The 24098-nt window shown below is 47.0% G+C and overlaps 1 protein-coding gene across 1 annotated transcript; it reads right to left on the bottom strand.

Annotated features, from left to right (window-relative positions):
* Positions 1 to 7692: 7692 nt before the first annotated feature.
* On the bottom strand, positions 7693 to 22440 carry TUBAL3 (tubulin alpha like 3). The gene is made up of 4 exons (XM_077758424.1): positions 22397 to 22440; positions 17863 to 18106; positions 10501 to 10649; positions 7693 to 8954 (listed from the first exon to the last, which is right to left on the bottom strand). Exons 1-4 carry the CDS (start codon positions 22397 to 22399, stop codon positions 8010 to 8012), a joined length of 1341 nt encoding a protein of 446 aa, XP_077614550.1. The 5' UTR covers positions 22400 to 22440; the 3' UTR covers positions 7693 to 8009.
* Positions 22441 to 24098: the final 1658 nt, after the last annotated feature.

Genomic DNA, 24098 nt, shown 5'->3' with positions numbered 1-24098 from the left:
CCAAGGAACCCTTCTTCATGCATGTGATCTCATTGATTTCTCACAAGTATAGTTTAAGGCAGTTATTATTTTTTCCTTTGAGCATTTTTACATTTGTACTTTATCTGTTTATTTTTGCTGATAATGCATATTCTGTTCACACAAAAGGACAGGAAATGGGATGAACCTGGCTGATGAAAAAAATTAAGCAGGGGGCGGGGGTCACATTTTAGTTTCATGAACAACCGAAAACTAGAACATAAAAGTTGGAGCTGGTGGGGCGCCTGGGTGGCTCAGTGGGTTGGGCGTCTGACTTCGGCTCAGGTCAGGATCGCACGGCTTGTGAGTTTCGAGTCAGCCGCTGGATTGGGCTCTGTGCTGACAGCTTAGAGCCTGGAACCTGCTTTGGGTTCCGTGTCTCCCTCTCTCTCTGCCCCTCCCCGCTGGCTCTCTCAAAAATAAATAAACATTTTTTTAAAAAATGTTTTTTTAAGTTGGAGCTGGTATCGCAAAGCAGGCTCAGTGTCACTGCCGGCTCCTGTCCAGACAATGGCTGGATGGGAGAAGCTTTGAAGACAGTGGCTTCTGGTGGACTNGAAGAAGAAGAAGATACAGATCTCTGCAAATACCAGAGTGCTCTTTCTCTTTGTGTAAATATACCACCACCTCCTAAAGCTAAAATTTATCTTCAGGTGGTGGGGTTTGCTGGTGGGGGAAGGGTGGGTTGGACCTAAAGTTGCTTATGTAGGAAAATCCTAGGAGAGACTCAAAGACAAGAAGAGACAGAGGCTCAGGGAAGCGAGGGAGCCGGGCCTAGGTTCCCCGGCTGGGAAGTGGCCACAATGCCACCACTTGTCCTGCACGCAGAGCTGACCCTTCCCACGCACGAAGGGCAGACAGACGCCAGCCGTGCCCCTGCTTCACAGGGCTGCCACGAACCCCGGTGACCCACGGGCGTGCGAGCCGCTGGAGGAGCAGCACAGGCATCCGCGCAGGCTTGGGATTATTACGTCCCCGGCAGGTGAGTTCGGAGCCTTGCCTGTGAGTTAAAGGTGAGCATAAGCACACGGCCGACCAACTAGGGATTTGCCAAAACTGGCCCAGCAACAGCGGGAAATGCGGGTTTGTGCAGAACGCCGGCATTCGCAGTCTCCGCCCCCGAGGCGCCCTGACCTGCGAGCCGGCCGCGGCCAGAGGGGGTTCACAGTCACGTCCACGACACGCGCTAAGGACCACAGCCACACCCCCAGGTGGCCACGGCTCCCCCCGCCACCCTCGACAGCACTCTGTGGAATCGTGGCGGGGAGAGAACTGGGGTCAATCCTAATTGTTTTAGAAACAGGGAAGCCCCCTGCCCCCTGCCTTCTCCTCAGTCGGGAAGTACACGGAGGAGCAGCCCGGCTCCCGGAGAATCTCATGCTCCAACCTAGTGGCAAGGAGCCGAGTTGAAGAGTACTGTGGGAGACTCTGGCAAGTCCAAGTCCATGGTGATCTCGTCCTGGTACCGAGGGTTTAACACTGTGACTGACGCTTTGGCGAGTCCTCGATGTACAGTAATCCGTCACCTTCCCGAGACACAACCGTGTGCGCGCACAGGCTGCTTACCTGGCCGTGGGCCCCGTCAGTGACCAGGTGATGTGTCTCAGGACAGGCAGCAATGCCTGCCGCTCATTATCGAGGATGCCCCGTATCACTCAAGGCTGGAAGGGGCCTGCGTAGGGTTCACAGGTCTGTGTTAGTGACTTTGGCAGAAGAGATTACTGGTGAATATGGCAATCCTCAGAGGTCTTCGGCAAAGGCTCTCTGCATAGACTCTATCTGATTCTGTTTTAGGAACAGTCAGGGGGCCCCACCTGATCCTGTGCCCTACAATGGAGTGCGCCACACGTTAGAAAGGCTGGGAGGAAACACCCAAAGGTGAGAACTGATCTCTCAAAACCACACTGAGATACCACCTCATGCCAGTCAGAGTGGCTAAAATGAGCAAATCAGGAGACTCTAGATGCTGGCGAGGATGTGGAGAAATGGGCACCTTCCTACACTGTTGGTGGGAATGTAAACTGGTGCAGCCCCTCTGGAAAACAGTGTGGAGGTTCCTCAGGAAACTAACAATAGAACTCCCCTATGACCCAGCAATAGCACTGCTAGGAATTTACCCAAGGGATACAGAAATGCTGATGCATAGGAGCACATGTACCCCAATGTTCATAGCAGCACTCTCCACAATAGCTAAAACATGGAAAGAGCCTAAGTGTCCATCAACAGATGAATGGATCAAGAAGATGTGGTTTATCTATACCATGGAATACTACATGGCAATGAGAAACAATGAAATCTGGCCATGTGTAGCAACATGGATGGACCTTGAGGGTGTTATGCTGAGCGAAATAAGTCAGGCAGAGAAGGACAGATACCATACGTTTGCACGTATAGGAGGATTAGGAGGAACTTACTGGAGGACCGTGGGGGAGAAGAAGGGAAAAAATAGTGGGGGAGAGGGAGGGAGGCAAACCATGAGAGACTCTTGAATGCTGAGAAACCAACTTGACAATAAACTAAAAAAGAAAAAAGAAAACATAAAAAAAAGAATATGTGGCCTAATGAAAACATTTTTGGGCTTACAATTCCAATTTTAAAATATGTGAACTGAGTGAATAATTCACATTTGTGATCTTAAATAAAAATCGCACCAGTTTATAAAGTGTGAAACACTTGGGCGCCTGGGTGGCTTAGTTGGTTAAGCGTCCGACTTTCACTTAGGTCATGATCTCATGGTTCGTGGGTTCGAGCCCCGCGTCGGGCTCTGTGCTGACTGCCAGCTCAGAGCCTGGAGCCTGTTTCAGTCTGTGACTCCCTCTCTCTCTGACCCTCCCCTGCTCACGCTGTCTCTCTCTCTCTCCTAGAAATAAATAAAAAAAAAATATTTAAAAAGAATAAATAAAGTGTGAAACACTTGCACGCACTTAATCAGCACATTTATAGTTTCACTTATTAGATTTTTAGAAAAATTACTTAGAGTACTTGCAAAAGTTGGTGGGACAGAGTCCTTAAAAGAAAACAGAATATATTAAATTTATCAATGCAATCTAAAATATTTAAGAACAGTCATCTAAGCTTGCAAAGCGGACCACAAATTCATATGCATTCCTTTTAAAAGTACTTATTTACATTTGCTAAACTTGGAAACCATAAGATTCTCAAGCTGACCTTAAAAGTTTAAGATATAATTAGGTTTTATATCTTGATTTTAGTAGACTGTTAATTTTTAAAAACAAAAGAAAACTCCTGAATGGTCTTTTCTGAGTGTGAGAATATGCACGCACGCACACACATACAAATGTCTAGAACACCCCAAAAATTGCAGGAACTGAGAGGTTATTTAAGCATTTCACTAGTGCCCTCTGGTGTCCAGAGAAAGAAACAACACATGGACATAAAACTAGTTAAGTCTAGTAAGAGTTCAAGGCTCTATGCAGGATACGCACATGCAAAAATATATGCATTTCACTAATAAGTATTTACTACAGTATTTCCAATATAGCGAGAGATTTCACAGTGTATCGCAACTATCCCTAATCCTGGGGTGGGCGTAAAGGGACGCCCAAGAAGCTCCACAGACCATAAGAACTGGGTTTGAAGTAGGTATTACATCACACGGTCACAGAGGGAAAGGAGAAAGAGAGCAGTGAGAAGGAGGAAAGGCAGAGGGGAGAGGAAAACACGTGCTGGGAAGCAGGGAGTGCTCCAGTTTGGATGGGACTGGACATTCGTGGGGCCGCGTGCAGGGATTCAGACTTCATGCCTCAGACAATGGGGATCACTAACGCTTTGAGCAAAGGGGCAGAATAATCCCAGCCGTGCTTCAGGATGTCGTCACACAGTGGTGTGTGGGATGGGTGAGAAAGACAAAGAGACAGGCAGAAGAGACTCTGGACGCTACTGTGCTGGCTCTGGGAAGAGGGTGTGATGGCCTGAGCCAGGACAGCTTCAGTGGGAAGAATTATAGAATTGATAGGACCCGGGCTGTGCAGAGAGCAAGGCGGCAGTCAGAAATGGCGGTGCCGTTTAGAACCTGGGAAGATGACGTAAAGAAACAAGACAGAGACCACAAAGGGAGGAGATTTCTTTTGAGGAAAATGGTAACATTTTCTTGGAAGAAGTTAAATTTAAGTATGGGCAATACATCTGAGAAGATAAGTCCACGCAAGTAGCTGGAAGTTCCAGCATAAACCTCAAGAGGGAAGCACGCTTAGGGTTTTCAGTCACCCACATGGAGCTAACGTGGTTGTGGATGCGAAGACCAAGGGCCAGAGAAAGGACGAAGAGGCTCTCCATCGGGGCAGACAAGTGGAAGAGGAGCCCACAGAGACGCCAGATGGAGCAGGAGAACCAGGTAGGACCCCAGGAGCCAAAGGAAACATTTCAAAAGGAGTAACCAAACGCTTAGGGTAAAGACATCTGAAGAGTGAGAAGGTCTCTTTTGATAAATGAGGTATGATCGGTGATCTTCAAGATAAAGGGTTCGAGTAGAAAGGTGGGGGAGACACCTTAGAAATGCTGAGGGGTGAGCAGAAGATGGCATGCATGCATCATACGTATGTTCCTTTGGAAAGTTTGACAGAGTGGAAAGATGTGAGAGTCTGTTATGGGGGAAGTAGAATCTAGAAAAAGGGACTGATGTTTTGATTGAAGAGACCTGGACATACAAGTAAGGAAAAGAACAACAAATCAATGGAGAAAAAGAGATAGCATATACAAAGGAGACTCAAGGAGTGAGATCTTCTAGAAGAGAAGAGTCAAGAGGAGAAGGTACAAAAACGACTAGTGTCCTTGGAATGGAGAGCTACTCCTCTGGGATGGAAGACAATATATGCAGACTCAAAACAAGTTTAAGTGTACGAAGAGGAACAGAAGAAGCTAAAAGCCAGATGGATGTGTTTCAATAAAGTAGGAAACAAGGTCATCTCCCAACACATCTCAATAATTTTGTGAGTACGTACTCTGTGCCCGGCCCTGTAGATACACAGTTGAGTAAGAGAGCCCTTGCCTCAAGATCACATGTCCTGATCTCAGGTGATCTCACTCTTTGAGGAGGAAGAGGCAAATATCATTCCTTCTCAAGCCCAGATCCACATCAAAAGAATTTCCAAGGGTAGGTCTTTTGCCAGAAGGAAAATGACCCCACATGGAAGTATGGTAACACAGGAAATGAAGAATACCGGACGGTAACTAGGAAGGTAATCTAAGCAGACATCCAGCTTAAAACAGCAGCAATGGTCATCCGTGCCTTGTACGGTTTATAATACATATGGTGCTACAGGGTGCCTGGGGGGCTCAGTCGGTTGGGTGTCCGACTTTGGCTCAGGTCATGATCTCACGGTTTGTAGGTTCAAGCCCCTCGTTGGGCTCTGTGCTAGTGGCTTGGAGACTGGAGCCTGCTTCAGATTCTGTGTCTCCCTCTCTCTCTGCTCCTCCCCCACTCATGCTCTGTCTCAAAAATAAATAAATATTAAAAAATTTAAATACATATGGCACAATATAAGGCAACAATACATAGGCATGGGGATGCTGAGTGGAAGCATTCTATGGTTTTTTCATTGTCCAGGAAGTGGTGGAAACAAAATGCTAACAAGTTCAAATGTTGTTTCCACTAAAAGAAATTAAAAAATGAATGTTTAATGAATTCATAGTAAGAAAACATGAATAAGACAAACACCTGGTAAATTGAATATTATGTATGGCATGTGGAGGCACATAGCATCACAGGTTAACCAAATCTTAGACTCACAAAATCTTGGAACTGGAAAGGACCTCGAGAAGTAACTGTATTCAAGATGGCGATTTTAAAATATGGAAAGGGATACACTTCAAAATCACATAGTTGTAACAATGCCATGACTTGAATCCATCTCTCCTAACATATTTCTTCCATGTTATGCCTTACATTTTTGATGATAAACTTTATTAAAAGAAACAATCTAGAGAGAAGTATTTGCATCTTGATGACTGCACCTTAGGAGGCCTAATCCTAAAACTCACAAGTATGTGCAATGTCCATTATATTTATGTCACCAAATGTCTTTATTTACTACTGAATAAGAGAGAGCATTTTAGGCACATAGGTTGCTTGAAGAATAGAGCCCCGTATATTCGGATACGGTCACAGGGCCCTTCAAATACTGAAGGTTTTCTTCCACACTTGAATAAAGAGCCAGACAATCCACTGTGGGTCTATGTTGGATTCGGTGAAAGGGACCGCAGAGTAAACCGAATCACTCCTTTCTTTGTAGAAAAACTTTTTTTTTTTCTCTTTCTGAATCTTTGATCACAGCAAGTCAGAGACATAGGAACGAGAATCCTATTCCTTTCCCTGTTACGGTTCTAGGAGTCTTGGCACATCTTAGGATTAAGAGGCCCCAGGGTCCGAAGGGAGCTCTGGCATGAAGCTGAGCGGAGACTCAGCCCTCGGCAGGGGCCCTTGGAAGTAGAGTCCAAAGGGCATCCAGCCAAACGCTCAGAGACTTGAGGACTGAGCAAAACCCGACCGATGAGCTGGAAAACCGTATCCTGACAGACAGGCATGTCTTACAGTGTGTAGACATTCCCACCAAACTGTGCTCACTGGCCCCCATGGTGGCCACGTGTGAGTGGAAAGCAGGTAAAATGGTACATCGTGTGACTGGAGCTCTTGAAGGCCACGTCCCGGGGCGGTGATATCAGTACCTAAAAGCAGCTACCAGGAGAGCAATAAAGGCGGAACGGCCATTCTGGGTCTTGACATATGCGAAGGAAGACGCTCGCATTGCAGTTTGGTAAATCTCTCAATACGACACTCAACTGCACGCCTTCAGCCAAGGCCTTAGCATCTATTACCCTCAGATTATCGACCTGAACCCAAAGCCCTGACCACACTTTGGACCACGCCTGACCCCCAGGCCAGGTGAGGACACAGGGGGACTCGGGCCACAAGGTAAACACCACAGCTGAATGAGGGACCTGGACACTGTCTACCATCAGCTCAAGAGCAAGACCTTGTAGTGTCTACTTCACCTTACTTCCAACGATTAGTCAAACATCGTGGATTATGCAAAAATAATTGATGGTTTTAATGCATTTATAACAAGTTTTTTTCCATTTTAACTTCTAACTGGTTTGAAACCGGGAAAACTTAATTAAAAAGTGGAATTCACTTTTGGCAACTTCAAACGCTTGGGTCACGCCCCCTCCAATCCCCAGGGCTTCTCATTCAGCAAGTCCATAGCGAAGCTCTAGAATGTGCAGTTTCTTCCCCTAAACCTCTCAACTGCATCTGATGCAGGGCTCTGCTGGCCACACTTCGGGAATATCTCTTCAAGGAGATGAGAGCTCACTTTCACATCCTGACCCACAGGATCACAGATGCAAATGTTTGAAAGACCCAAGAATATACTTGCTACTTGTTTCTTTGTATAAAAAGCAAACTGAGACGTTAAGGCCCACATTTGGAAGAAAGAAAAGAATGACACTGAAAATAATTCATTCTTTAATCAATGTACAAAATACAGACATGGGGGAAATAACATTAATAATTAACATGTGCTGTTTTACACCTCAGGAAAGGGAAAGCAAGAGCACTGACTTCAGGGGGTCATGGCCTTTTGCTGCAAAAGCCAAGAATAAAGCTTGGTTTCCATTACGAGGAAGGAAGGAGAGTGGAAGCATTCTATGGAAAGAAAGGAAGGAAGGAAGGAAAGAAGGAAGGAAGGAAAGAAGGAAAGAAGGAAAGAAGGAAAGAAAGAAACATAGACATAATCCAGAAGCTCAAAGGACCCCAAACCTAAGAGGTAGCTGTGCTGAACTGCACTAGCAGCCAAGGAAATATGAGCTCATTGTTGATACTGACCCATCTGACTTAGTGTGGAACTTCGGGTCTTGCTTGACTTGGCTTCCTGTTTCTTCCAGTCAGGGGACGTCTACCCGCTAAGCACAGATAATGTCTTAGGAAGAAAGCGTTGCACTCAGAGCCTGCCTCCTCCCCAGCCACCTGGGCATCAGGGATTCTGCCCCGCTTCCTCATAATCCTTCTCCAGGGCCGCCAAGTCTTCCCTGGCCTCCGGGAACTCGCCCTCCTCCATGCCTTCCCGGATGTACCAATGCAAAAACGCCCTCTTGGCGTACATGAGGTCAAACTTGTGGTCCAGGCGGGCCCAGGCCTCCGCGACCGCCGTGGTGTTGCTCAGCATGCACACAGCCCGCTGGGCCTTGGCCAGGTCCCCTCCTGGCGGCACCATGGGTGGCTGGCTGTTGATGCCCACCTTGAAACCCGTTGGACACCAGTCTACAAACTGCACGGAGTTCCTCGACTTCATGGCTGCAATGGCGGCATCCACATCTTTAGGGACCACGTCCCCTCTGTAGAGTAGGCAGCAGGCCATGTACTTCCCCAGCCGAGGGTTGCACTTGACCAGCTGACTGGAGAAGTCAAAGCAAGCAGCGGTGAGGTCGGACACGGAGAGCTCCTCGTGGTAGGCGCTGGTGGCGGAGATGATAGGGGCAAAGGCTGTCATGGGGAAATGTATCCTTGGATAAGGTACTAGGTTGGTCTGGAATTCAACCAGGTCCACATTCAAGGGCCCTTCAAACCGGAGGGAAGCAGTAATGGAAGATACCACCTGACCTACCAGCCTATTAATGTTGGCGTAAGAGGGGCACTCGACACCAAGTCTGTGGTGGCAGATGTCATAGAGGGCCTCGTTGTCCACCATGAAGGTGCAGTCCGAGTGCTCCATGGTGGAGTGGGTGGTGAGGACGGAGTTGTAAGGTTCTACTACAGCCGTGGAGATCCTGGGGGCTGGATAGACCGAGAACTCCAGCTTCGTCTTCCTGCTATATTCTGCCGAGAGCTGCTCCATTAAGAGAGACGTGAATCCCGACCCAGTCCCTCCGCCAAAGCTCCGGAAAATCAAAAATCCCTGAAGCCCAGCGCAGTGCTCCGCCTGGGGAAGTAAAGGAGATGTGAGAATGTGCCAAATGAACCCAGAAATCCTGGGAGGGGACACAGCAAGCTCCCTCGAACAAACAAAACCTTCAGAAAGGACTGGTACCATTATTAGCGCCACATAGAGCACACGCAAGTGTGTGGAGTAGGGATAGCGCTTTAGAATTTTACTGTAAGCAGAGCCTAAGTATCCAACTGTCGTTAGCTGCCCTCCACGAATTTATCTGCGTGTGATCTAAAGCCAGGTGTTTATCAGTCATGAAGACAAGAAAATGACGAGCAAAATACTGAAGCAGCCGATCCCTCCTGCTCCGCCAGCAGGTGAGGTACCTATCGCCTCTAGACCCAATCTGCTCTGCGGGTGTAAAAGGCATTGCGTCACTTGAGGCTTACGTCAAACACCAGAGTGTGTCCTGGACAAAGGATTCTCCAGATGCAGGTCCTTAAAGTACTGACTGATGGTAATAGAGTAACTAATCTCCAGGTAGGCTGTGCCTCCTGTTAACTGCACAGACAGTGGGATGCGAAGGAACAGGGCATCCAGAGGCTTTAGAAGTCTGCGAAAACAAGATGAGCCGCCCGTTGGGCAGAAGCAAGAGCGCAGGACGGCTAATCATTAAGAAGGACGTCCTGCCACTTGTGACGGCGTGGATGGGCGTTAAGGTCATCATGCAAAGTGAGACAAGTCACACGGAAAGACAAATACTGGAACGTCCCATTTATATACATGGAATTTAAAAACGTCAAACTCACAGAAAGGGAAAGTAGAATAATGTCTGCCAGGGGCCGTGGGTGGGGGCAACGGGGAGACGATGGTTGCAGGGCAGAAACTTCCAGTTAGAAGAGGAAAGAGTTCCGGGGAGCTGGCGGACAGCATGGTGGTTCCAGCCCGCAATACCGCCTTGTGCCCTGAAAGCTGCTAAGAGATGGGGCGCCTGGGGGGCTCAGTCGGTTGAGCGTCCGACTTCGGCTCAGGTCATGATCTCACAGTTCATGGGTTCCAGCCCCGCGTCGGGCTCTGTGCTGACAGCTCAGAGCCCGGAGCCTGCGTCGGATTCCGTGTCTCCCTCTCTCTGTACCCCTCCCTGGTTCACTCTCTCTCTCACTCTCTCTCAAAAATAAAGAAACATTAACAAAAAATTAAAGTGAAAAAAGAAAGTTGCTAAGAGAGTAGACCTTAAATGTTCTTACCACACACGTGCACACACACATTACCCGTATTGTAGCAATCGCTGTGCAATACAGGTGTAGCATATCATCACACTGTACACCTTAAATTTACACAATGTTGGGTGTCAGAGCTCAATAAAGCAGTGGGGAAAAAATAAAACATTTACCCATAAATCCAAGAAATAAAAAAGAGCAGATGAGGCTATATCAAGTGTAAGGGTTTCTCTGGCCCTTCCAAAGCGCAGTCAAAGCCAACGCCGGGCGGCTTCCCAGCTTTGAGCATCCGCAGGAGGATGCCTGTGCTAGGAAATGGTCCCCTGGGAGGTGGAGCCCAGGCACCCAAGCACCCGTCTAGGGAGGAGGGAGCCACTTGCCAGCTTTCGGATCCTCTCCAGCACAAGGTGGATGATGCCCGCGCCCACAGAGTAGCGGCCTCGGGCGTAGTTGTTTGCGGCGTCTTCCTTCCCGCTGATGAGCTGCTCTGGGGGGAAGAGTGAGCGCTGCTGGCCACCTCGGATCCCATCTGCAGGGGGAGAGGGGGTCAGCGCGCTCCCATCTGCAGGGGGAGAGGGGGTCAGCGCGCTCCGCTCCGTTCAACCGCCGGCCCCTGGCGAGTCCTTGCACGGCCGGGGACCCCGACCCCTCCATCCCCTGGTGTGGTAGACACATGGCTGGAAACTGCAGAATGGGCCTTCCTTAGTCTAGGGACGGGTAGCATTATTCCCAGATAAACAGAAAGTATGTTTCCCCATCACACACCCTTCATCAGTCCCTTAGGGCTGCCGTGACAAATGACAACAAACTAGGTGGCTTCAGACGAGAGGAATTTGTGCTCTCACGGCTCAGCAAGTCCCACATCAGGGTGCTGGCAGCGCTGGTCCCTTCCAGAGGTCAGGGAGAGGCTGTTCCGTGCTGCTCTCCTGGCCTCTGGTGACCCCTGCCAGTTTGGGGAGCTTTTCAGCAGGTAGCTGCATGACCCCAGTACCTGCCAGTCACACAGGCCCAGTCCCCTGCCCGTGTCCCCTCTTCTTCCCATAAGGACACAGACCGTGGGAGGTAGGGCCAACCCCCATCCAGTGTGACCCCATCTTAACTTAGCACAGCGGCAAAGACCTCATTTCTAAATGAAGTCAGATTCTGAGGTTCTAGGTAGACACAGATATTTGGGAGACACTATTCAGACCCATCAAACACCCTGGATCACACTGGCATTTCAAGGCCAAGTACCTCTATCCACAAATAGCCAGCTGTGTGCCGACAAAGCAAGGAAAAGCATCCCAATCTACATTATTAGCAGTCTGCTATGAAAGAGGCGTTACAAAGAAGGTGTGGCCAACCCAAACGCTCACACAGCTCAAACGCAGTTAACATAAACGCCCGAAACAGGGAAACTGAGGTTACGATGCTGGCAATCTTCAGCACGACCGAGCGCAGCTCCTGCCTCGTTTTGTTGCCTTTTAAAAACCTGGACAGGGGCACCTGGGTGGCTTAGTCGGTTAAGCGTCCGACTTTCGCTTAGGTCATGATCTCGCGGTTCGTGGGTTCGAGCCCCGCGTCGGGCTCTGTGCTGACTGCCAGCTCAGAGCCTGGAGCCTGTTTCAGAGTCTATGACTCCCTCTCTCTCTGACCCTCCCCTGCTCACGCTGTCTCTCTCTCCTAGAAATAAATAAAACATTTAAAAAAAAAAAAAAAAAAAAACCTGGACAGCGTGAGGGACTACCAAGACGCGTGTCTCCCAGGTCTGTGTCCCACTCCCCAAATTTAGAACTATCCACGTAGCACGGTTCGTAAAGAATTAGGAGTTAGGAATCAGCGGTGGGGGAGGGCCAAGCAGGCTCTGGGAACGCTGGCCTGGTTACCGCGGGACACTGCAAAGTAGCAAGAGCGGGTGTCCAAGAGTCAGTTTCCTGCATTCACGTTCCCCTTCCCCACTCAGCCATGGGCCGGCCACTAGCAGCCCTAAGCCTCCATTATTGCATCTCTCAAATGAGGATATAACAAGACCTACCCTACAGGGATTAAGTGAGATCATGGGGCACAATGCACGGCCCAGAGGAAACCTTTATAAACCATAATGACACAGGGGCGCCTGGGGGACTCAGTCGGTTGAGCTTCCAACTTTGGCTCAGGTCATGATCTTGCAGTTGACGTGTTCAAGACCTGCGTCGGGCTCTGTGCGGACAGCTCAGAGCCTGGAGCCTGCTTCAGATTCTGTGTCTCCCTCTCTCTCTGACCCTCCCGTGCTCATTCTCTGTCTCTCTCTGTCTCAAAAATAAATATAAAACCTTAAAAAAGTGTTTTTAAAATAATGATACAACTGGCTCATGACATGTATTTATGCAAATACCATATTGGTCTCATCACCAGATACCTATAGTTAGTCCCAGAAGATCACTGCCTAAGAGGAAACACACCCATTGTCTAAGAACAAGATGGCTCTCTCAATTCACCTTGCTCACCTGTAGATCACTATGAATTTCTAAAGCACGATTTTATGGTTTAAATACAAATAACATCTAAATAATTTCTAAATATTATCTAAGTATAATAAATACTTAAATTTACTAAAATTTATTTAAAGGAGTTTTAACTAACATACCCACGCTAAAAACAAAAACACCCCAAGTTAAGGTTTTGAAAAGATACTTTTACAAACAAGATAGAAGTGGACATAAAATTCTGGGTGGACTCTTTGCTTTTCACTAAGCCTTAAGGCTGAATTCAGCCTACGAGGGGAATTTATGGCAATCTGGAAGCCTGGTTCTTCACGATAATGTCCAGCTAAGATTCTGAAGGTAGTTCTACAAATTTTTCCAGCAAAATCAACTTTTTCACAGATCAGCGCTTATAGCACGGCCATTGGTGAGCACACCCAAATCGTCCACTCACTTCCTGGCACATTTTCCCACTTTGCTCAGAGACGGGAGTATCTGGCCCAGCGTCTTTACCTAACCAGCATCCTTAGGCAGTTCAGTGGTTTTTAAACAGGATTATTTGACATCCCTTGCTTTCTTCCTTCCAATGCTGTTCGGCCCCACTCCACTTGAAAACACTCACAACGGTCTCCCCACAAATTTTAAAGTTGCAAAAGCCTTTCTCTAACCACACCACCTTACTTCTCCCACCTGGCCCATGGCCCAGCCCGATGGTCTTTCTTTTTTTTTTTTTAATGTTTTATTTATCTCTGAGAGAGAGAGAGAGAGAGAGAGACAGCGTGAGCAGGGGAGGGTCAGAGAGGGAGACACAGAATCCGAAGCAGGCTCCAGGCTCTGAGCTGGCTGTCAGCACAGAGCCCGACGCGGGGCTCGAACCCACGAACCGTGAGATCATGACTTGAGCTAAAGTCGGACGCTTAACTGACTGAGCCACCCAGGCGCTCCCCGATGGTCTTTCTGTACCATGGCCCGCCTACTCACTCAACCCCAAGTTCCGCCGCACGGAACTCCTGTGTAATGTGTATGTTCCTCCACGCCTCTGGGAGTCTGCCAATGCTGTTCCCTCAGGAGAAGACGTGGGACGGCCCTTCCTCAGGGATACCTCTTCATCTTGCAGACATTTCTATGGTTACTAGGTCGTATCGTACAACACTGACATTTTTTATGTAAAAATAATCAACCACCGGCAATTTTATATGTTTCAGCTTAACACATGTGTTAGTATTGCTACCACCATTTACATTTTCTTCTCCACTAGCTTATACTGCTTTATTGTTGTTGCTGCTAAAAGAGAATGGCTTTTCTTAGTACACAAATCTGAGGTCAAACCCAGTTCTACCCTCAACAGCTCAATGATCTAAGGCAAGTTCCATCCTGCCCGAGACTGGGCTGCTTCATCTATTAACGGAGGATAACAAGGTTTCCTGACAGGATACCGTTATAGGAGAATACCCATGCAGTTCCGCACTACTAACTAGTACTGCTATGGACCGAATACTCGTGTCTCCCCAAGATCTATCTTAAATGGATGCTGAAGCCCTCAACTGCAGCGTGACGGTGTTAGGGGTTGACTGGGTCATGAGGGTAGAGCTCTCGTGAATGGGGTGAGTGCCCTTGTAAGAGAACAGAGAGCTGATCTCTCGCTCTGCTATGTGAGGGCATGGCGAGAAGGTGGCCGTCTGCAAAGCCGGAAGACAGCTCGCATCAGACACCGACCATGCTGCCACCCTGATCTTGAACTTCCAGCCTCCACAACAGTGAGAAATAAATTTCCACTGTTTCAGCCCCTAGTCTACGATATTTTGTTAAAGCTGCCTGAGCTCACTGGGACAGCAGCAGGGAAGGGGTCAACATTCCTTCATCTGTCTACTCCCGTCCCCTAGATGGATGAATGTTCGTTGAATTATGCTCAATTCTTTCTCACCACGACCTTGAGCTCCCGGTACTTTCCTTTCCCACCTCTCCTCCCTTCGTGTTATTTTCACCGATCTGCTCACACAGCCTGGCCCTGGGACGGGTGAGGAGAGCCGGAGGCTTGCCGCCAGCCCCAAATCCCTCCTCGCCTGGTCCCCACCTCACGGGCACCATCCACGCCAGCTTTGCTCTCGGCCCCTCCAGACTCACATCTGGCACACTCCTCACATGTCGCTTGACCCTCTGTCCCCCTCTCCAAATGTGTCTTAAACCTCTGCTCCTGTCTCCAAGGTCTTACCGCTCCATTATTCCAATCATAGAACTCCTCAATGAGCACCTTCCTCCTTGATGCAAAATCCTCAGTCTCTGCCCCAGAGAAGAGAGGGAAGGAGAACAGCCCACCCTCTCAGTCATGGGGCCCCTCACCCACTCTGAACCCTCCCTTCCTCCCTCCCTCCCCTCTCTCCTTTATTCTGCCTACAAATATCTTCGGTAGAATTCTGTTCCACAAACATAACTAAACTCACCTTTCCTTTACTCGAAACCATTCAGGCTTGTTTTGAACAAGATCAGCCACTGTGACAGCTTTTTAGTATTATCTCTACCTGCAGACACTCCAAATTCCTCACACCCAAAACTAGGTCCCCCTCTGCTATCTCATTTCTCAAATCCCATTACTGAAACAGTGAAATCTGGGTGACACCTCTGAATTCTCTCAACAACATCCATCAGCATGTAATCCATTCCTGTTTCTTTTTTAATTTTCTTAAAGTTTATTTACTTATTTTAAGAGAGAGAAAGAACATAAGCAGGGGAGACGCAGAAAGAAAGAGTCCCGAGCAGGCTCTGTGCTGTCAGCACAGAGTCTGACACGGGGCTCAAACCCATGAACCCATGAGACCATGACCTGAGCTGAGATCAAGAGTCAGATGCTTAACTAACTGAGCCACCCAGCTGTCCCAATCCACGACTGTTTCAGATATCTCTCAAATTGGTGTTCTCTTCTCCATTCCAGTCCATACATCACAAAAATCTCATTAACTTGTCTCCAGTCTACTTGGAGATCAGTACCTGACACATAGCAGGAGCTTAAGAAATATTGAATACATGAATGAATAAATCTGTGATTAATTATTACTGAAGTATAGTTCTAAATCTGCCTTTCCCCTGCTCTAAATCTTTTTATTTCCGATCAGATTCACACCACACATACTATTCAAGGAAATTTCAGTCTGCCTCCCTCCTAAGCCTTCGGTGACTCTGCTATATCAACATCCTCCCCATTTTCAAGCGGAAACAATATTCACAGGGGTCTGAATGTGTCTTTGCTCGTGCTTTCCATTCTCTTTCCCCTGTGAACTGTTAGAAGCCTCTTACCCAGTCTTTAGGACTCAGACAATCACCTTGTCCATCAAGTCTTTTCTGCTCTCTTCCAGAGAGGTAAGGCTCTTGCCCTACTTCCTGCAGATCACTCTCTCTGCAAGGCCTTCCTTGACATTCCTTTGGAAAAAACACCTCCTACCACTTGGATGACATTCCCTACCCCTATGGTTCTGCTTTATTTTTCTCCCTCTACTGACCAGCATCTGCACCCCAGGTGACTGTAGGCTCCCTGAAGACTAAGATTACATACACCCCCCATGTCAAGAACAGTGCCTCACACACACGAGGCTCTCTTATTTGCTCAATAGAACAAGGCAAATCAGCGCCTTCTCCTACCACCGGGAGCTTATGCCTCTTTGTCTGGGCCAGCTCCGGATCCACACAACTGCCCTCTCTCTGTGCTGCATTCTAGAGGAGTGGGGGATTTCTCCCTGCCTCCTCGCTCTTCCTGGACCTGCTCAGCTTCTCATCCCAGGTCTTACACCTCCAACTTGCCCAGCATCTTTGGATTGGCATAAGTTAAAACACCTGCTACAATATTCACACTCCTGAGATGTGGCCTCTCATGTTGCTTCTTTACCAAAGCCCTCTGGGGACATATTCCACTCTGCCCAGGTTTCGGGGATACGAGACAGAAACCGAAGCTCCTAGGTGCAAACTCCTATTTGTCAGAAACAAAAACTCAAGATATTCTCTTCGGGCACTGATAACTCCAAGTCCAGATACAACATGACTGCTTCCCTTTGCCTCCAGACTGGGCGCCCCTGTTTGTGAAGCCACCACTATTTCCTTATTTTTAATTCCTTCACATCTAGCAAATACTGGATCTCTCTAGAGGCATCTTGGCTCCAGCAGTTCTCCTCTCCTTATAGAAACACTTCCCACCTTCTCCTTCCCACGGCCACCAATCACCATTTGTTTGATACTTGACATTGTTCTGATTGGGAAACAAACTCTAATCCGGTGCATACAGACTGTGTCTTCCAAAGATGGCCACAAGATTATTGCTCATCTCATGTGTGCTTCTCGAACCTCGCTCTTTCCGCATCAGGAGGGTCTGCATTCCCTTCCCGGGTGGGTCTCTGTAACTGTCTTGATGCATCGAACAACAGCAGTTAAACACTCTCCTAAGACTGGATTACTAGGCTGCCGTGGACTCCAGCCCTGTGCCCGCGGGGCGCTTGCTGGTAGAACTGTGCTGTGAGGAAGCCCCGGCTGCCCGCGGAGAGGCCCGTGGCCCCGCAGCCCCGGCCCAGCTCTTAGCCGACAGCCAGCACCAACTCGCCGGCCGTGTGGGTGAACCACTTCCCAAGTGGCTTCTCCAGCTGCCACTTGAGGCTCTCGGGACACCATGTGGAGCAGAGAGGAGCGCTCCCCTCTGAGTGCCTCCAAACTGCAGATCACGGACAAGGTAGCGAGCGGTGTTGTTGTAAATCACTACGTTCGGCGGCGGTTTATTGACCAGCAGGAAAGAACTGACATGTAATACCAAACCCAAATGCACCCTCTTCTCCAGCCTGTCCAAGTCAGGAAGATGCCTTCCTTCCCCGGCACTTCTGTAGACCCATTTCCAGTGTCTCCAAAATCTCCCATTAACAATCATAACATTGTACTGATTTTTCCCCACAATTAGAAGATTTATTTGGCTCCTTACCTCTGTGGACTCACGTTCAGGAAATGCCAAATTTTAGATTCTTTGTCAGAAGCTTCTAGCAACTGGCCTTCCAATCCAGGAAAAGATCTAATCTTCTGTTACAACAGATGTGTGTGGAGGAACTCACAAACTTTGGGTTTGTTTCATCACACAGAAAAAGAAGGCTAAGCTAGAATTCTCTTAGGTATGTTTCATGCTGATCACCTTACGTGCTCATGAGTGACCTTCTAAATTTAAAAAGGGTCCCCTGATCCTGTTCAGATAGATTCAGTGTAATCTGACTGGTACTGGATGTGCCTGCTGGGGTGGTGGACCTGGTTAAGCACACTGGAAAGCAAGCCTTACATTACCTATCACAGTCGGCTCCAGGTCCATGAATAATGCTCTGGGCACGTGCTTCCCAGCTCTCGTCTCCCTGAAGAAGGTATTGGAAGACACGTCCGTATGCTCCATTTTAGCATTCTCCACCTGATCCTTTTCACTGTTGAGAGCAACGCCATCTGGCTGGATTCCATGTTCCAGGCAGTAGAGTTCCCAGCAAGCGTCCCCAATCTGGATGCCAGCTTGGCCAATGTGGATGGAAAGGCACTCTCTCTGAAATAAGCCATTAGAGTGACGTTCAGTGAGAACGAAGCATGCCTTCTCAGGTAACATGAGCTATGTCGCTCAGTAATTCTGCTCACAATCGGCAGAAACCAAGCTAGCTGAGGCCGACGGGAGAAATGTATTACAAAGCTAATTGAAAGTATCTCGTGGAAAGCAAACACCAGGGCGCAGGTAAGCTGTAGGAACCACTGAACCGAGGACTCCAATTTCACTAAAAGGCTTCTTTCAACAATGTAATTTAAGTACCTATTGTGCAACGGGGCTAAGAGTGAGGTAAGACTATGCACATATTAAGTACTATATATGCATGAAATCAAGCTGCCTCGCCCAGAAAAATATTAGCTAGTTACTAGAAAGGAATAAACCCTGCCCCCTCAAAAATCCATTTATAACCTTGACACACATTAAGACCTACTGCACTGTAAAGTACTACCTTTCCATATCTTGAGATTTTATATTCACTATTCATATGTGCTCTGAATAAGGAAGGATGTTCTAAGCATAAAAGTAGTGAAAAATTTACCAAGGAAACTTACACATAAGGGATTTAATAACCCCAAAATGTGAAGACTCAATACTATAATAAACAAACAAAAATGTTGATGTGTATAAAAAGTGATTTATTAAGGGTCATATTAAGGGTCATAGATAAGGCAATTTTATATACATTAATTAAAAAAAAAACACTTGAGGGGCACCTGGCTCACTCAGTCGGTAGAGCACGTGACTCTTAATCTTGGGGTTGTGAGTTTGAGCCTCACGTTGAGTGTAGCGATTACATTAAAATGCAATCTTTTTTTTCTAGCATCCAATAGTTTATTTTTATTTGTATTTATTTATTTTAATTCTCTTTTCTTTTTTAATTTGAGAGAGAGTACAAGCACAAATGGGGAAGAGGGCAGTAGGGAAGAGAGAGAATCCCAAGCAGGCTCCACATCCAGCACAGAGGCCAATGCAGAGCTCGATCTAACGACCCTGGGATCATGACCTGAGCCAAAATCAAGAGTCAGATGTTCAACCAATTGAGCCACCCTGCTGCACCCACCTCCAAAATAAAATCTTTAGCATTTTTTTTCTTTCTTTCGTTCTTTCGTTCTTTCTTCCTTTTTATTGAGAGATAGAGAGAGACAAAGCATAAGCATGGAAGGGGCAGAGAGAGGGGGAGACACAGAATGGGACAAAATAAAATCTTTAAAAAAAGAAAACCACTTGTGATACCTAGTAGATAAATAGGCAAATAACATACGCAGGTGAATTCTTAAGAAAAGAGTCTCAAATACAAAGATTTAGGCACACTGGCACTCACAGTATTATTCATAAGAGTGAAAATCAAGAACCAGTCTACATTCATGTATCTTCAGGTATTTAAGAAAGGGTTATGTAACCCTTGTATATTTACCCAAAAAAAACTTTATCACATGAGAAATGCTTATAATAAATTATTAAGTAAAAAGGTATGTAAGTCATATAGTTGTATGCAAGGTATGATATCAAATACATTAAAAATAAGCATAGAAAAATATTTCTTAAGTCTTTTATTCATTTATTTTGAGAGAAAGAGAGAGTGCAGGTGGGGGAAGGGCAGAGATAGAGGAAGAATCCCAAGTAGGATCTGCACTGACAGCACAGAGCCCCGAGCCGGGGCTCGAACCCACAAATCGTGAGATCATGACCTGAGCCAAAATCAAGAGTCGAACACTTAACTGACTGAGAAACGCAGATACCCCAAAAAAGATCTTTAAAAATGCACTTCAAAGCATTAAATATTAACGGCAGTTGTGTCTGGACAGCGATTATTTTTCTTGTGTAAAGTCGACTGTTTTCTATCACCCTCATCAGCCTCCACTCCATCATCCTACTTTTAAATCACCATTCACATCTTGTTCTTAAAGGCCAACAACTTTCTTGGTAATTTACGCAGACACGAATACTTACTCTTCTAAGAGAAGGAAAGGCAAAGTTAAATCCTGAAAACCACAAGGACAGCAATTGCGGATTTGCACGTTGTCGGGTTTCGGTGGCTAGCGGGCAGGGACAGGTCTATGCAGGGGGTGCTCATGGGGTAAGAAGCCCGTTTTCTGCATCACTGGGGCCTTTGCAGCTGTTTGCCTGATGAGCTGGTAGGCGGCCCTGCCCCTGTCCAGGCTGCTCCTTCCCCGGACAATGTCTGAGACTCAACAACAAAAAGACCACTCAGTCCAGGGAAGGAGGAAGCTCAGGCTGGTCACAGTCCTGCAGTCAGGCTCGGACTCTGTTCCCGCCCCCGTCGTATCAAGCCCGTGTACTTTGTCTCCTTGATTCACAAGGTCTGACACTGCCCTCTTTGCTTTACGAGGAATTCAAGTTCACTGCTTGAGGACAACTGCCCCCTTGTTCTTTCTCTGTGCAGCTTTCGGTCTCTCATGACAAAGGCTGTGAGTTCAATTTAGAAAGCACCTCAGTAGCGCCTGGGTGGCTCAGTTGGTCGAGCATCTGACTTTGGCTCAGGTCACGATCTCATGGTTCGTTTGTGAGTTTGAGCCCTGCGTCGGGCTTTCTGCTGACAGCTCAGAGCCCAGACCCTGCTTCAGATCCTGCGTCTCCCTCTCTCTGCTCCTCCCCCATGTTTGTGCACTCTCGAGCTGTCTCAAAAATAAACATTAAAAAATAAAGCACCTTGCTCAGTACCAACCAATATTCCCACCTCTGTCTGAAACCTAAAAATCAAATAACATGTTCCATCATAAACTGGCTTCTAAGACTCTTGTCTACAAGACACAGCCTCATCCTTCCCGCACCGGCTGGGCTGCAAATGATCTCTGCACATCAGCTACTGCAATCAGATCAAAACTCCCTAGATTTAGGTAACAGGGTCTTCACAGGGTTTGTTACCCAAGTGATTCAGACACAGGCATGGTAATGTCCGTTTTGGACTTGCCAGGAATCCTCGGCCCAAGAAGGACCACTCAAGACAGAACTGTCCCAGAGTACCGAAGGCTAGCTTCACCTTGCGCTTGTCCTAGCCTTCCCTCCTCTCGGAGCTGCCTGTCCAATCTCAGTCACCCTATAAGACAAGACTGTAAACTGTCCACCGAATACCAATACTGGTAAGTCACTGCACATTCGTAAATGCTGCTACCGTGGCTATCTGAATTACTAGGAAGGCATGATTTTCTAATTCACTTTTTATTTTGAGATAAAGAGAAGTTGTAGATTCATACATGGTTGTAAGAAACCATAAAGATCTTGTGTACCCCTTACTCATTTTCCCCAGCAGAAATATCTTGCAAGACCATATATATAGTACAACATCACACCCAGAATATCGAAAGTAATTCAGTCAAGACACAGAATGTTTCTGGGACCACAGAGAGCCCTTATGTAGGAAGTCATGACTTCTAAGGACAAAAGAGCTTGAACATCCTTAAAATGTTGGAAAGAGAGGCCAAGGGGGTGAGAACATCAAAGATGAAAAAGCAGTATGAAAGGCTGCTTCCATTTGAAAATTCAAAATTCTAATATACAAAAAATGACTGAGACTGGCACCTAAGATGCTAAAAGGGCAGTGGATCTTAAAAGATGATCCCCAGACAGGAACTATTATAAGCAACCAGGTTCATAGTAGTCCCCCGAGAACGAAGCTCAAGAGAGGACCAGGAGATGTCCATGCACTTTACCCGGCCACGCGTTTATGAGCTTGGCAACGGTGACCTGGGTCTGAAGTCCCCAGAAGCTCTACAGGCATACCTAAAAGTGAAGCAATCTGATTTCTAAGAAAAGCCAGCAGGCCAGGTCTAAACTGCAGAAGGAGAGCGGGCTTCCTGCTTCTGTACTTCAGTTAAGAGCAGTGAACAAGGACGCCTGGGGGGGCTCAGTCGGCTGAACGTTCAACTTCAGCTCAGGCCATGATCTCACAGCTCATGAGTTCAGGCCCGCATCCGGCTCTGTCCTGACAGCTCCAGGCCTGGAGCCTGCTTCAGATTCTGTCTCCAGCTCTCTCTGCCCCTCCCCCTCCCTCTCAAAATATAAACATTAAAAATTTTTTTAAAAAGCAGTGAACAACTGCAAATCAACTAAGCTTCTCCTAAAAGCGGCAAAACTACAGGTGCAGGGGATGAGAGCTTATCCAAATCTGCCTCAAACACAGTTATTGAAAGAAACAAATGGCCTCCTTAAAAATCCCTTCTTTTGTATTAAGAATTGATGGTTCGGTAGGAAAGTGGGCCACATAAAAGGGGTAAAATTTGCTACCACACCAAAGCGACCGTGATAACAAGGTAGGGGGCCACAGCCACTTACCATGCTGCTCCGGAGGTGCCCCCGCTGGCCCGCGGTAATGACAGAGCCGCAAGCCCAGGCGGACTTTATCACAGGGCAGGAAATGACTCCACCTGAGGGCTGAGACACCTGCTTCTCTTAAAGGAGTCGAGCTTCCCCTCAGTTTTTCTGTTCTCTTTTCTCAAAGGGGCTGTGCGGGACCTGAACACGCTGGAAGGGTCTCTCCACAACTACAGAGGACTTAGTTGGAGCTTACCCAAATTTGCTTCCAATGCAAACTTATTTTTGTTCAAAATAACAAATGTCTGGGACGCCTGGGTGGCTCAGTCGGTCAAGCGTCCGACTTCGGCTCAGGTCATGATCTCACAGTTCGTGGGTTCAAGCCCCGCGTCGGGCTCTGTGCTGACAGCCAGCTCAGAGCCTGGGGCCTGTTTCGGTTTCTGTTGTCTCCCTCTCTCTCTCTGACCCTCCCCTGCTCACGCTGTCTGTCTGTCTCTCTCTCTCTCTCTCAAAAATAAGTAAAACATTAAAAAAATTTAAAAAAAACAAAATAACAAATGTCTTCTTAAAAAGATCTGCCTTTCATATTAAGAATGTATAAAGCATGGATAGGGAAAGAGTATGAGTAAAATTTGCTGCAATAGCAATTAGCAAATAGCTATAAAAATAGCTTTTTCTAGTACATAAGTATTATATGAATGTCTTCTCCTTAAATAAGATTCAAACAGGGACGCCTGGGTGTCTTAGTCGGTTAAGTGTCCAACTTGACTTTGGCTCAGGTCATGATCTCACAAGTTGTGGGTTCAAGACCCATATCAGGCTCTGTGCTGACGACATGGAGCCTGCTTGGGATTCTCTCTCTCCTCTCTCTCTGCACCTCCCCCACTTGCACTTTCTCTCAAATAAACATTAAAAGAAGATGTGTTAAAATTTTCCATTATGATTGATTTGTCTTTTTTCTTTTCTGACAATTTTTTGACAATTTTTGCTTTATATATTTTGAGGCTATGTTATTAAGAGCATGTAAATTTTAAATTGTTACATTTTCTGTAAAATTGAAACGTTTTATCATTTAAAAAAATTTTTTTAATGTTTTATTTATTTCTAGGAGAGAGAGAGAGACAGCGTGAGCAGGGGAGGGTCAGAGAGAGAGGGAGACACAGACTGAAACAGGCTCCAGGCTCTGAGCTGGCAGTCAGCACAGAGCCCGACGCGGGGCTCGAACCCACGAACCGCGAGATCATGACCTAAGCGAAAGTCAGACGCTTAACTGACTAAGCCACCCAGGCGCCCCACGTTTTATCATTTTAAGATGACTATATCTACTAATGATTTTACCTTAAAGTCTTTATTATTGAATATTTTTAAAAACTTAAATGTTTATTTTTGAGAGGGAGCATGAGTGGGGGAGGGGCAGAGAGAGAGGGAGACACAGAATCCGAAGCAGGATCCAGGCTCTGAATTGTCAGCACAGAGACCAATGCAGGGCTAGAATCCACGAGCCATGAAATCATGACCTGATCCGAAGTCAGATGCTTAACCAACTGAGCCAACCAGGAGCCCCTTTATTGTTGAATATTAACATGACTACTTTATTACAGCTTTCTTGGTTAGTATCTGAATAATGCCTTTTCCATCTTTTCACATTCTTAAAACTTTAAAAACCTTTCAGTAGTCTCATATTTTTGATATGTCTTTTGTAAGCATAATGTAACTTATTTTT

Source organism: Crocuta crocuta, unplaced genomic scaffold, assembly GCF_008692635.1.
Source record: "Crocuta crocuta isolate KB4526 unplaced genomic scaffold, BGI_CrCroc_1.0 scaffold32, whole genome shotgun sequence".
NCBI lineage: Eukaryota > Metazoa > Chordata > Mammalia > Carnivora > Hyaenidae > Crocuta > Crocuta crocuta.
Note: the sequence above shows the minus strand (reverse complement) of the source record. Positions and strands in the feature narration are given on the sequence as shown.

What these genes read in the sequence shown, in the direction of transcription:
- TUBAL3 (XM_077758424.1), bottom strand. An exon ending in CCTGGAGCCGACTGTGATAG is followed by an intron (nt 10,650 to 17,862) that starts GTAATGTAAGGC and finishes CTCCCCCTGCAG; the next exon opens with ATGGGATCCGAGGTGGCCAG. An exon ending in TGGAGAGGATCCGAAAGCTG is followed by an intron (nt 8,955 to 10,500) that starts GCAAGTGGCTCC and finishes TTACTTCCCCAG; the next exon opens with GCGGAGCACTGCGCTGGGCT.